This window comes from Thamnophis elegans, chromosome 16 (assembly GCF_009769535.1).
Source record: "Thamnophis elegans isolate rThaEle1 chromosome 16, rThaEle1.pri, whole genome shotgun sequence".
NCBI lineage: Eukaryota > Metazoa > Chordata > Lepidosauria > Squamata > Colubridae > Thamnophis > Thamnophis elegans.
Genome location: NC_045556.1, coordinates 11681275 through 11695070, shown reverse-complemented (window position 1 = coordinate 11695070; position 13796 = coordinate 11681275). Strand labels below are relative to the sequence as shown.

The following is a 13796-nucleotide window of genomic DNA, read 5'->3' as shown; positions in this document are numbered from 1 at the left end:
TGGAAAGGACTTATGAATGAACCCAGACAAAACTAATCTGAATCAGCTCTGCATAAAAGGACATTTTTATGCAGTACAGGTAGTCCTCAATTTACAACCACAATCGAGCCCAAAATGTATGTTGTTAAGTGAGAAATGTGTTAAGTGAGTTTTGCCCCACTTTACGACTTTTCTCGACTCATTTGTATGGCTGCCTTCTGCTCACAGATTCTTAATTTCCCCTACCTATGCAGACTGAGATGACCTCCTCTTTCTGATAGGGGTTAATTTAATTGGGAAGCTCTTTTTACTTTTTGTAGCTTTCCATTACTCTAAGGGCAATAGAGATAGCCCTCGTTTAGTAACTTCAATTGGGGCCTGCAACTCAGCCACTGAGTGAAGCAGTTGCTAAGTGAAATTTCAACTCTGTTTAAGATCTTACTTCGGCTTCCCTTTGCTCTTCAGTCCTCAGTCAGTGTGAGGACTGGGCATAAAGTTGTTGTTTTTTCATCAACATGTCCCTAAATGAAATAATTGCTAAATAAGGACTATTTGAAATAGCCTTGGCTTAGACATAGAGGCAACCAACACAGCACCAGCCCATCACACCATCAAGCAGAGACACAGAGGTGCTTTTTCAAGAGGCAACTGGATTTTCTGGTTTTTCTTGGAAGACGTTTGGGTTCTCAACCAAGAAGCTTCTTCAGCTCTGACTGGATGGTAGGGAACGAAGGAGATCACTTGCATTCTTTTAGAGAGTCCTTGAGGAAAAATTTCCCCATCTGGTTTCAAGAATAGAGACTCAGGAATATATGGGCCGAGGTGGCGCAGTGGTTAAATGCAGCACTGCAGGCTATTTCAGAGTTCGGCTGTTCAAATCTTACCGGCTCAGGGTTGACTCAGCCTTCCATCCTTCCGAGGTGGGTAAAATGAGGACCCAGACTGTGGGGGCAATGTGCTGACTCTGTAAACCGCTTAGAGAGGGCTGAAAGCCCTATGAAGCGGTATATAAGTCTAACTGCTATTGCTATTGCTATGGGATTCTGTCCCAGAGGTGGCTTGTTTAAAAAGGCAACTGGACTTCCTTGTTTTTCTTTGAAGACGTTTGGCTTCTCAACCAAGAAGCTTCTTCGGCTCTGACCGGATGGTGGGGGAATGGAAGGTCTTCAAAGAAAAGCCCAGAAAGTCCAGTTGCCTCTTGAAAAAGCACCTTTGGGGCAACCATGACCTGGATGACTGAAAATCTCCATAGACAACAAGCGGGGGCCTTCCCAGCATTGAACAAAAGGATCACCCTCAGTTCACATTCAGCAGACCAACCTGATCGTCAAAGCGGTAGGTAAGGAACTGCTCCCCTGCAGTGTCTTCTAAGAAGCTTCCTTGCGGGGAAAGGACAAATTCAGGCAGGAAGTAAGCATCTTGCAGCTGTTCTGCGGTTGCCTGTAAAAGAATGCAAGATAGTGAGTTACAGATTCAGAAGAAAGGGCGGGGGAACCGAACCCTTAAAGACAAGTAGAGTATATTTCTTTTTTTAAAAAAATAAAGTTTTTTTTTTCATTTTTTGTTCTCTATATATACATTCACATAATTATTATTCTTTTTTTTACATTCGTAATTCTAATACATTTATCATTCCATTTATAGAATTGTAATATTCCATTCGGGTTGTTTTGTTTACCATCCCTCGCCTATTTTGACACCACCTTCTTCTGCTTTCCTTTTCTCCCTCCCTTCTCTGCTTCCTTCCTTCCTCCTTTCCCTTCCTTCTTCCCTTACCGCTCCCCTCCTCCTCCCTTCCTCTTCCCCTTTCTACCCTCTCTCCTTCTCTCCTTCTCTCCTTTTCCCTTCCATCTTCCTCTCTACCTTCCTTCCCTCCTCTTCCTCTCATCTCCTCTCCTCTCTTCCTTTCTCTCCCTCTCTCCATTCTATACTTTCTTCTTTCCTCCTCTCATTTCCCTTCCTTCTTCCCTTACCTCTCCCCTCCTCCTAACTTCCTCTTCCCCGTTCTACCCTCCCTCCTTCTCTCCTTTTCCCTTCCATCTTCCTCTCCTCTCCTCTCTTACTTTCTCTCCCTCTCTCCCTTCTCTACTTTCTTCTTTCCTCCTCTCCTTTCCCTTCCTTCTTCCCTTACCTCTCTCCTCCTCCTTCCTTCCTCTTCCCCTTCGTACCCTCTCTCCTTCTCTCCTTCTCTCCTTCTCTCCTTCTCCCTTCCATCTTCCTCTCCTCTCTACCTTCCTTCCCTCCTCTTCCTCTCATCTCCTCTCCTCTCTTCCTTTCTCTCCCTCTCTCCCTTCTCTACTTTCTTCTTTCCTCCTCTCCTTTCCCTTCCTTCTTCCCTTACCTCTCCCCTACTTCTCAAGTAGAGTACATTTCTCATGGCAACACTCTGCCCACAACCTAGAGTTCGATCCTGTTGGAGCTCAAGGTTGATTTAGCCTTCCATCCTCCTTAGGTCGGTAAAATGAGGACCCAGGTTAAATAAATAAATGTATTTAGATTTGGCTTCAAAATTGTGTAAATCTGATTTCTGTGGTGTATTGAGCCTAGTTTATGACTGAGCACAATTTGAGAACCAGACAAGTGGGTTTATTCATATGTACAAAATCAAGATTTAGTGTAACATAGATAAAAGGTAAAGGTTCCCCTCGCACATATGTGCTAGTCGTTCCCGACTCTAGGGGGCAGTGCTCATCTCCGTTTCGAAGCCAAAGAGGCAGCACTGTCTGAGGACGTCTCCGTGGTCATGTGGCCGGCATGACTAAATGCAAACATGCACGGAGGCCTGTTACCTTCCCACCAAAGGTGGTTCTTAGTATTCTTACTTTTCTTGAGTCCACCATTGTATTACATCATTACTGTCCTTGCTGTTGTTATCTGCTTGTTGAATAAGCTACACTCTCCAGAAAGCTTTCTCCCATTGAGTGCAAGCCATTTATCGTCCATAGAAGCCAATGTGGCAGTCTTTTATTATTACCTTTGTTCTATTCAACTCTAGCCATCTGAATTAAAGCCAGGAGCATGGAAAAATTCAACCCAAGAGATTACCTGTTAGAATGGGAAACACTTCTGCAAGCTTTACCGGCTTGACTATTAAGCACGCAATAAATTTTGGGGAGAGAGAAGGAATGAAGCAAGCAAGCGGATTCAATTTTATAGTAATAGCAACCTAGTAAATGCTATTAAGAATAGAATAACATTTAAGACAAAAGCAAGTATACAGCATCCAAAAACTGCAAGTAATATAAATATTGTCTGAATGCAAAACTTTCCTTTCCAATAAATACGTAATGCATTTGAACATGGGAGGGATTTTTACAACTTGGAATTAAAAACTGGCCTTGTGGGGGGAAATGCTATTTCATTTTCATCTCTATATACCGGATCAAAACAGACAGCAGTCAACTCCCTACGCAACATTATGAAAAACTAACAGTATTCTCAGTCCCTAAAAGTACTTTGCAAGGATATTTTACATCTTGCTTAAAACAATGGAGCGATATCAACCTTCTGCCAATACAAAGCAGAAGAGCCTGTATAACATACTTGGAAATGTCGGTGCCTGTTATGTAGTTATTCTAAAGCTGAAGATGGATAAAGCCCATTGTTTATTTTAAACTCTTTCTCATTTCTGTGCTAGTCTTCCATTGAGGGGGGAAAAAAAACCTGTGGGAAGGAGCTTTCTTACAAAAACGTTGTTAAGAAACATTTAACGTGAGAATGTAAACAGACTATGCATAGCTCTCGTCTTATAACAAGAGTTTGGAGAAAGAGCTTGAAGAATTTAAGGACCAAACAACCTCTGTACGGGGTTGTTTGGAGAAATCTCAACCTCTTGTTGAAGTTGTGGGGGCTGGTCTTTATTATCCATACTGCATCTTTATTTTGCTTCTGGGTTTATTTTGTCCTGCTGAAGGGGGGGATTCTGGATCTCTGAAGGGTGGAAATCTGGATTCCCGTAGTACAGGTACGTCCTCGACTTATGACCACAAGTGAGCCCAAAATTTCCATTGCTAAGGCGAGACAGTTGTTAAGGGAGTTTTGCCCCATTTTGCAATCTTTCTTGCCATGGTTGCTAAGTGAGTCACTGCGAATGTTAAATTACTAACACGGTTGTTAAGTGAATCTGGCTTCCCCATTGACTTTGCTGTCAAGAAGATCGCCAAACAGGATGACACGACCCCCGACCCCCCAGGACATTGCAACTGTCATAAATATGAGTCAAGAGCCAAGCAGCTGAATGTTGATCCTGTGACTATGAGTCATAAGTGTGAAAAATGGTCATAAGTCATTGAGTCATAAGTCAGTGGTCATTGAGCCAAGGGGGCGCAGTGACTAGAGTGCAGTACTGCTGGCTACTTCAGATTATCAGAGTCAGAAGGGACCTTATAGTTCAGCTGACTGCTAGCTGCAGTTTGGCAGTTCAAATCTCACCAGGCTCAAGGTTGACTTAGCCTTCCAGCCTTCCGAGATGGGTAAAAGGAGGACCCAGATTGTTGGGGGCAATATGCTGACTCTGTAAACTGCTTAGAGATGGCTGTAAAAGCACTGTGAAGTGGTATATAAGTCTAAGTGCTATTGCTATTCCTTCCTTCCTTCCCTTCCTTTCCTTCCTTCCCTCTGTTCATGCCAGCAGTTCAAATCTCACCAGGCTCAAGGTTGACTCAGCCTTCCTTCCTTCCTTCCGAGGTGGGTAAAATGAGGACCCAGATTGTTGGGGGCAAGAGGCTGACTCTGTAAACTGCTTAGAGACGGCTGTAAAAGCACCGTGAAGCAGTATATAAGTCTAAGTGCTATTGCGATACTATGCTATTTCTCACACTTACGACCGTGGCCGTATCCCCATGGTCACGTGATCAAAATTCGGACTCTTGGCAACTGCTTCATATTCATGACGGTTGCCGTGTCCTGGATAATGTGATCCCCTTTTGCGACCTTTTGAAAAAGCAAAGTCAATGGGGAAAGCCAGATTCACTTAACAACCGTGTGACTCATTTAAATATGGGAGTGATTCACTTCACAGCTGAGGCAAGAAAAGTGGTAAAATGGGAGCAAAACTCACTTAAGGAATGTCTTGCTCAGCAACACGTGCACTTCGGGCTCAATGGTGGTTGTAAGTCAAGGACTACCGATCTTTTAAAAAGAGCAGCTACAAAACAATTGAAGCCTATGGAAATAAGCATCCACCTGGGGCTACAGAAAACAGATGCCTGGTAGGTGTTGCAGAGCAGAAAATTCTGCTATTATAAAACTTGTTTTATAATTAATACAGTCAAAGTAAATGCCAATTCCTGGAATTCATTAGCTAAACTTTCCTTATCCCTCAATCATAATCTTTTGTGTTTGGGCACTGCTTAAAACGAGTGTGTTTAAGGTAAAATTCCGTTTTACCCCACATACGAATTTATCATTTATAAATATAAAAACAGTTCTGATTTTTTCTTCTTCTTCTGATCTCTAAGAACGATCAGAAAATAGGCGAACGGAATTTGTCATTGGACATTCAATAATTTGGACTTTCTTTTTCTTATTCAATTCTCGCATAACAATAAATTAAATAAATAAACCTTCTTCTTAAAAGGTTGCTTCTATCTTCTCTCTTAAATTTCTGGCAAAGAACATAAACAGGGAAACTTCAGGGGCTTTACGAGTAAAACGAAGTTAATGTTCCCTACAAAGATTTCCATGGAGTGTATAAGGATAAGAAGAAAATAGACAAAGATGGGTATTAGTGTCTACAGTGGGAGTTGGGGAGTACAACCAGTTAGAAGGAAAGATGATGAATACCGCTGATGAAAGACAAAAACCACAGAAAAGCAACCAGCAGAGTTATCCCAAGCCCTTTTTATCTTTTGCTAGTGACCCCAAACAGTCGGAGCAGAAAGCAAAAACCGAAATCTACTGAAGTGATTCCACAAGGAACAGTATAGGCTCAATTTATCTTTGAAGAATGGACTGTCACAGTAAAAAAGAAATAAAATATAAATAAGAGGAAGATGGTATGTGGGAAAGATGCCATCAGAATTTAGATTTATGGGCTACCGGACAAAAGATGCTTGAGAAATTGTACAGTCAAATCAGAGATGGGTTCCTGCCAGTTCTAACCTCTTCTATAGAAAAGGTTCCACAAATCTACAGTGCCGTTTAGAACCGGTTCCAGCTCCCTCCCCCCCCCCCGTCCGCCCATCATCAAGATGAAGAACGAGAGGAGGAATTCTGGGAGTTGAAGTCCACAAGTCTTAAAGCTGTCAAGTTTGAGCACCCCTGGGTTTTTTTTTCCAAAGGGTTAGGGGTGCAAGGGTCTTGTAACTTGACAGCTTTAAGACTTGCGTGCTTCAAATGGCAGAGTTTCTGAGCCAACATTTTGGTTGCTAAGCAAGAGCGTTGTTAAGTGAGTTTCACCACATTTTGCAAGTTGGCCACGCCCACCCAATCACATGGCTGGCAGGCCACTCCCACCCAGTCACATGGCTGACAAGCCATTCCCATCTGGTCACATGGCCGGCAAGCCACTCCCACAAAGCAGGCCACACCTACAGAAGAGGTTCTAAAAAATTTTGAAACCCACCACTGAGTCAAATCTGAACAGTGTGGAATAGAATAGAATGGAATGGAATGGAATGGAATGGAACGGAACGGAACAGAACAGGAGATGGAATAGAATGGAATGGAATGGGATGGGATGGGATGGAATGGGATGGGATGGGATGGGATGGGGTAGGATAGGACAGGACAGGACAGGACAGGACAGGAGAAGGAATGGAATGGAATGGAATGGAATAGAATAGAATAGGACAGGACAGGAGAAGGAATGGAATGGAATGGAATGGAATGGAATGGAATGGAATGGAATGGAATGGAATGGAATAGAATAGAATAGAATAGAATAGAACAGGAGAAGGAATGGAGTGGAGTAGAGCAGAGCAGAGCAGAGTAGAATAGAATAGGGAATAGGGAATAAGGAGAGGAGAGGATAGAAATATCCCTAATTGATAGACCCATCCTATCCTTTAAAAAGCCTGCAGAATATTTCAGAATTGATAAAACAGTGTAAATAAAAAAGAATGACCAATATATTTAAAGACTTGATTATGTTACCTAGTTTGCATAATGAAACTTCTGCAAGGAAACCACCAAACTCAGAGAACACCAAGGACCCCTTCATTTCAACCCAGAGCTACAAATGTTCTCCTTTATCGGCCTTTATTTATTAACTTGTCGAAAGAGCAGCTAGATATTTATAAGGCAGGTAATGGAAAAGAAATCTCCCACCTGGGAAAATAGTCTATTACAGGATTAGACGGCTGGAGCACGGTATCTTTCGGTAAAACAACTTTAGTAGAATATAAATGGATTTAAGCAGGAATGCCAACCTTTGGTGAATTACTTTAATAACAATCCTGTTTCTGGCAATGCAGACTCGACTTAAATAGCAATCCACTTCCTTTAACATAGGATGAAAGTAAAGACAGGATTTAGAGTAGTTCATGTAGAAGATTATTTTAAAAGTCAAGTTTGTAGCCGGTTGTCTTTTATGTTTTAACTTGGATAAACATTTTAAAACCTGAACCGAAGATAAAAGGCTTGCCTGTGTCACAGTTGCACTGTGATTTAAATGATACAGAACATATACCCTTAAAATGTAAGGCAAGTGTGGTGATTCTTATTTAAACATAAAGACAGTGGTGCGATTCAAGCCAGTTTGCACCACTTTGGGAGAACCGATTGTTAAGTTTCTGAGCAGTTTGGTGAACTGGTTGTTGGAAGAAATCACCAGGGCAGAGAACCGGTTGTTAAATTATTTGAATCCCACCACTGCATAAAGAGCATTAGGCTAGAAGCTGGGAGAGTGTGAATTCTAGTCCTACTGTAGGCATGAAAGCCAGCTGGGTGTCTTTGCCCAGACCCTCTCACTTCCCCTGCCTGTTGTGAGATAAACAAGAGGAGGAATGAATATTAGATAGCAATAGCAATAGCAGTTAGACTTATATACCGCTTCATAGGGCTTTCAGCCCTCTCTAAGCGGTTTACAGAGTCAGCATATTGCCTCCACAGTCTGGGTCCTCATTTCACGCACCTCGGAGGGATGGAAGGCTGAGTCAACCTTGAGCGGGTGAGATTTGAACCGCTGAACTGCAGATAGCAGTCAGCTGAAGTGGCCTGCAGTACTGCACCCTAACCACTGTACCACCTCGGCTCTTTGGGACCTTGAGTTATTGCTAAACATAATAAGTGTGGGCCATAAAGAAATCCACGTTTATTTAGGGTAGCATTCTTGATTGGTACCATGCAGTATCACCAATTGCAAATCTGGCAGAGAGTTGGAAGAGCCCCAACCACATAGGCCTGATGTTAATTGGTTACCTGGACCACTGGCCCCAATTTGCTTAAGCAGTAGAAACAATGGGAAATAAGTAATTAACCAGGCAAGCGAGTGTTGGGATTCCATTTTTTTTACTACCGGTTCTGTGGGCGTGGCTTGGTGGGAGTGACATGGCTTGGTGGGTGTGGCTTAATGGGCATGGCAGGGGAAGGATTCTGCAAAATCCCCATTTCCTCCTGATCAGCTGGGACTTGGGAGGCAGAGAATAGATGGGGCGTGGCCAGCCAGAGAACTATTCAAAATTTCCCCTACCAGTTCTCCAGAACTGGTCAGAACCTGCTAAACACCACCTCTGAGGCAAGCTCTCCACAAGAACTTCCTAACTTTGGGTGGTGAGCCTGGCAACTATATCTTCCCCAATGAAGAGTCTTCTAGATCCTAGTGTCTGCCACCAAGGCCAGCCATGGGCTTCTTCTAAGTAGGGTTAGAAGGTTGGGGTGGTATTCTGATGTCCAGTTTCTTCTCTTTCTCCTGTCTTGAACTCTTCACTGGTCTTCAGCCATTCCAGATTCTCTCTTCATACAGCCAGCCATTATTTAGCTCTAACTTTGTCAACATGACTGCAGTGGTCTCGCAACTTACAAGTCTTATGGTATTAAAAAGTTACCCTATTTTTCCCCCCATTCATTTTGCAAAAGGCACAATGCTTCTGCTCGTTGAAGAAAAAAAAAAAGAATTAGGGAATTTGGCTCCTACAGCCAAATTAGCTCTTCCTAAAGGATGAAGGATGTACTTGGGCGAATGAATAACAGAGCATTGTGAAAAGTGACTGGGTAGAATCCCAAACCAGCTGAAATTGTTCAGGCCTTAAGCCCATCTCCACCCAGGGGAAGCTATCTAAACACACAAGCTCCGGTTTTCTCAGCAGCAACAGAGGATTTAACCCCTAAGTCAGTTCGCTCACTCCACCCATGGAATTCTGCCTGGCGGCCCTGCTCACCAACCCCAAATGACCCTGGATATGAGGCTCAACTGCAAACGCGGGGCTGTCAGTTCAACACTTTCATAGCAACTTTCATTTCGGTGGTCAAAGGCAAACCCCAGGTCTTCTGCTTGCTGCCTTCAAGGACCTCATCGCTTCCTCTTGCCTCCTTCCTGCTGTTTTGCCCCCAGATCAAGTTTCCACTTAGCAACTGCCTTATTCCACTCAGGGCTTCACCTCAGCCACCTGAAGTTGTGTTTGTTCAACAGAAGACTGTGGGTATCCACATTCCCCACAGATTTTGATTACTATCTCCAGTAAATACTACTCTTTGTGAAAGAGCCGAGGTGGCGCAGTGGTTAAATGCAGCACTGCAGGCTACTTCAGCTGACTGCAGTTCTGCAGTTCGGCTGTTCAAATCTCACCGGCTCAGGGTTGACTCAGCCTTCCATCCTTCCGAGGTGGGTAAAATGAGGACCCGGATTGTTGTTGGGGGCAATATGCTGACTCTGTAAACCGCTTAGAGAGGGCTGAAAGCCCTATGAAGCGGTATATAAGTCTAACTGCTATTGCTAAAGCAGTCGTATTATCCTCCCTGAGTTTAACATTTATTTATTATTTTTATTTGTTTGTTTTATTTAGTTTATCAATCATGTACGAGATAACAGGCAAAAGTATAAACATGGATATGAACACAGGAAATGGGTATGAATAAATGGGGACAGTAGGACAGGGACGGTGGGCATGCTGGTGCGCTTATGCACGCCTCCTTTACGGACCTCTTAGGAATGGGGTGAGGTCCACGGTGGACAATTTAAGGTTAAAGTTATGGGAGTTTGAGGATAAAACAACAGAGTCAAGTAGTGCATTCCAGGCGTTAACCACTCTGTTGCTGAAGTCATATTTTCTGCAATCGAATTTGGAGTGGTTTACCTTGAGTTTGTATCTATTGCTTGCTCGGGTATTATTGTGGTTGAAGCTGAAGTAGTTACTAACAGGTAGGATGTTGTAGCAAACCATTTTGTGTACTATGGTTAGGTCAGACCATAGGCGGCATAGTTCCAGGTTGTCCAAGCCCACAATTTCAAGCCTGGTGGCACAAGAGATTCTATTGTGAGCAGAGGAGTGGAGTTCTCTTCTCGTGAAATACCTCTGTACTCGCTCAATTGTATTAATGTCCGATATACAGTGCAGATTCCAGGCAGACAAACTGTATTCAAGAATTGGTCTAGCAAAGGTTTTGTATGCCCTAGTTTGCAGTACTATTTTAGTAGTACATTACTACTGGTTGCATCTTCCCCTGGCAATGGGGCCAAAGGAAAACACATCACAGTGATGAATAATTATCTTTTTAAAATTAAAAATAATTCTAAAAGGATTCACGGATCTCATAACATCTCAACCTGATAAAATATCCAAAAGGCACTAATCTTTTTATATACTATTGCTGTTATCAGATTAGTCCAATGTAACCCCTTTGAATGCAGCTAAATTTTGTTAATACTGTCTGAAAAATTAGGCAGGCTGTAACTGCCCCCCCCTCCGACAAGCCACCACCAATTATTAAACATGTGCCTTTCTTTTATTTTAGCTTTATTTATTTTTAGGGCTGTAATGCTGATCTGTGACTATAATAGCAATAGCAGTGCTTTACAGCCCTCTCCAAGCAGTTTACAGAGTCAGCCTCTTGCCCCCAACAATCTGGGTCCACATTTTACCCACCTCAGAAGGATGGAAGGGTGAGTCAACCTTGAGCCTGGTGAGATTTGAACTGCCAAATTGCAGACGGCTCGTGATCAGCAGAAGTAGCCTGCAGTATTGCACTCTAACTACTGCACCCACTGTTACTTATAATAATTCTTCATTGGGGAAAGAGAGAACAAGATAGAACATTGGCAATGATAAAGCGAAGCTCTCTATGCTGGAAGTTCTTGGCTTTGATTCCTACAAAATCATCTTCATGCATTGCAGGAGATGTCGAGGATGAGGGAAGGGTCAAATGTGTCATCAGTCTTGAGTCCCTTCGCACCCACAAGAGATCTAAATTCTGCCCACCTTGTCTTCCATTGGCTCTTAGCTATCGCTAACTTGCTTTGATTGTTAGTAGTTCAGATTCTTGTAGAGAACTTTAGAGCACAATAACCCGATATCTATTCATCCAAACTGCCTGGACCTTTGATGTTCTGAAGCTAATATGCATGTCATCAAATGCCTACAAGCTGATCAGAACTTATTATATTTAAAGTGTAGTTAGGGAAGAATGTTCCGTTGCAAGGCTTAAAGTTAGATCACAGATGTCTGGCTATGATTAGATTTGAAAGAACAACTTCACCATTCTCAGTTTTGCTCCTTCACCAACACTATTATCATCCCCAACACACTGTTAAAAGTATCATTACTTCACGCTGCCTAGCAACACTGACAATGCAAAGTGAATTTCAAGCTACTACCACAATGCTAATATAAAAGATCATTCTTTCGTTGTGATCTGTTTCATAAAATGCCTTTATCCAATTTCTTTGGACAGCTGGGTCATAATATTTCAAGTTTATGTATACATGCGTAGAGGAAATGCATTAACCAGAAATTTAAAATAGGCTTTGGGGATTTAGTGGGTGATTTTTGAGCTAGTTCCTTTTCCACTTCATTCAGAACTGGTAGAATAGAAGAGGGGGGGGGGGTCCATCCAACTTACTTTGCTCCAAATTAAATTAATAATAGTAATAAATCATCGTCAACCAAGCTAAACGTTCACAGCCAAGAGTTGCTATCTAGACACTGCCATTGTCCGAGACAGAATTACTGGGTAAAATAATTAGTGGGTGGCATTTTGCCCAGAAAACTCTGGTTGTAGACCTGGGTTTTCAAAAGTTCTGTTTTGTCCCAGTCCTTCTTTCGTTCACCGCTGTGTATGGGTATCTGATGACTCATCCCCAAACACCCAGTTCAAACAGAATTGGATCCATGCCATACTTGTTCCCTTGTCCTTTGGTTCGTCCTGAGCATATGGAAGCAAGGTATCGGGATTTTTTGAGACAAGCAAAATAGATTGCTACATCACATAAGTATTTAAAAAGACCAATCGAGGCCAGGCAACTCTCTCCAAGTGCGAGATGATGATGCCAAAATTTGGGGAGACTCTAGAATTAATTGGCCACCTCCCAAAAACACAGGCTGTTTCCTGATTAGCTGTTGGCTTTTGACATTCATCTGTGCGCCCCACCCTTTTAATAGACACAACGTTTTCTGGTTCCTTAAAAAATACTTTTCTCTGTGGATCTTCTACAACTGTTCTCAGTACTCACTCCAAGAATTCTTCATGTTCCACAATAACTCAAGAAGCTTAGCACTTTTGTGCAGCTAGAATATGCCATAGGTATTTTTCAGGAAAGAAAACAAGGCGATCACAGACTCCAGAAGCATTGCCAGATGTGGCTGGGTTTTCTATAAGTGGCAACCCACATTTTCTTGATTCCCCTTCCACCCAATTCTCAATATCATTCTCATTTTTCCTTCTTCGTTCTCTCTAGATTCCCTTAAACTGGAAGATCTGTGAAATTGGGTAGCCTATGGCTGCTAGACTAGCCTGTTCAATCATTTAAGAAGCAGAACTTCATATAATCCATTCCAAAGGAGATTCTGGGTACTTGGCAGGTAGAAAAGACTTTATATATCTATTTATTTATCTACCTATTTATCTATTTATTTATCTACCTGTTTACCTGTTTACCTGTTTACCTGTTTATCTGTTTATCTGTTTATCTGTTTATCATCTATCTATCTCTCAAACATGTACAAGATAGCAGGTATAAATATAAACATGGATATGAACGAAAGAAAGGAATACAAATAAATGGGGACAGTAGGACAGGGACGGTAGGCATGCTCGTGCGCTTATGCATGCCCCCTTTACGGACCTCTTAGGAATGGGGTGAGGTCCAAGGTAGACAGTTTGCGGTTGGAGTTGTGGGGGGGTTGAGGCAGGGGTGGGTTGCTAATCCTGTTCCAACCGGTTCGGTTGGAACGGGGCCGGCGGCGTCCTCGTGCACGTGCGCAGTTCACGCATGCGTCTTAGCGCCTGCGTGATGCTCCAGCTGCTTGCAGAGACTCGCGCAGGCACTGTATGTGCCATGCGCCTGCGTGGAAGCGCAGAAGCCTTCAAAGACCGGTAAGGAGCGCGGGCGGGCGGGTGGGCCCTTTGCCGTTCCCGGAAGTTACTTACTTCCGGGTTCGCCGACCAACCGGTTTGCGGGGACCGCCGCGAACCGGTTTAAACCCACCCCTGGTTTGAGGATATAACAACGGAGTCAGGTAGAGCATTCCAGGCGTTGACCACTCTATTGCTGAAGTCGTATTTTCTGCCATCGAGTTTGGAGCATTTAACCTTGAGTTTGTATTGATTGTTTGCCCGTGTATTAGTGCGGTTGAAGCTGAAGAAGTCATTGACAGGCAGGACGTTATAGCAGACAATTTTGTGTACTATTACTTAATAGCCTTGAGTTTACCTTTTAATCA

At 42.9% G+C, this 13796-nt stretch overlaps 1 protein-coding gene across 5 annotated transcripts in view; it reads right to left on the bottom strand.

The window, feature by feature from the left end:
- Positions 1 to 13796, bottom strand: part of ADAMTSL3 (ADAMTS like 3) — a 194071-nt gene that overhangs the window by 143268 nt on the left and 37007 nt on the right. For all 5 annotated transcript variants that reach the window (XM_032232505.1, XM_032232504.1, XM_032232507.1 and 2 more), the window contains one exon: positions 1300 to 1419. In XM_032232505.1, the coding sequence (XP_032088396.1) occupies positions 1300 to 1419 (120 nt within the window). The remainder of the gene's footprint in view (positions 1 to 1299; positions 1420 to 13796) is intronic.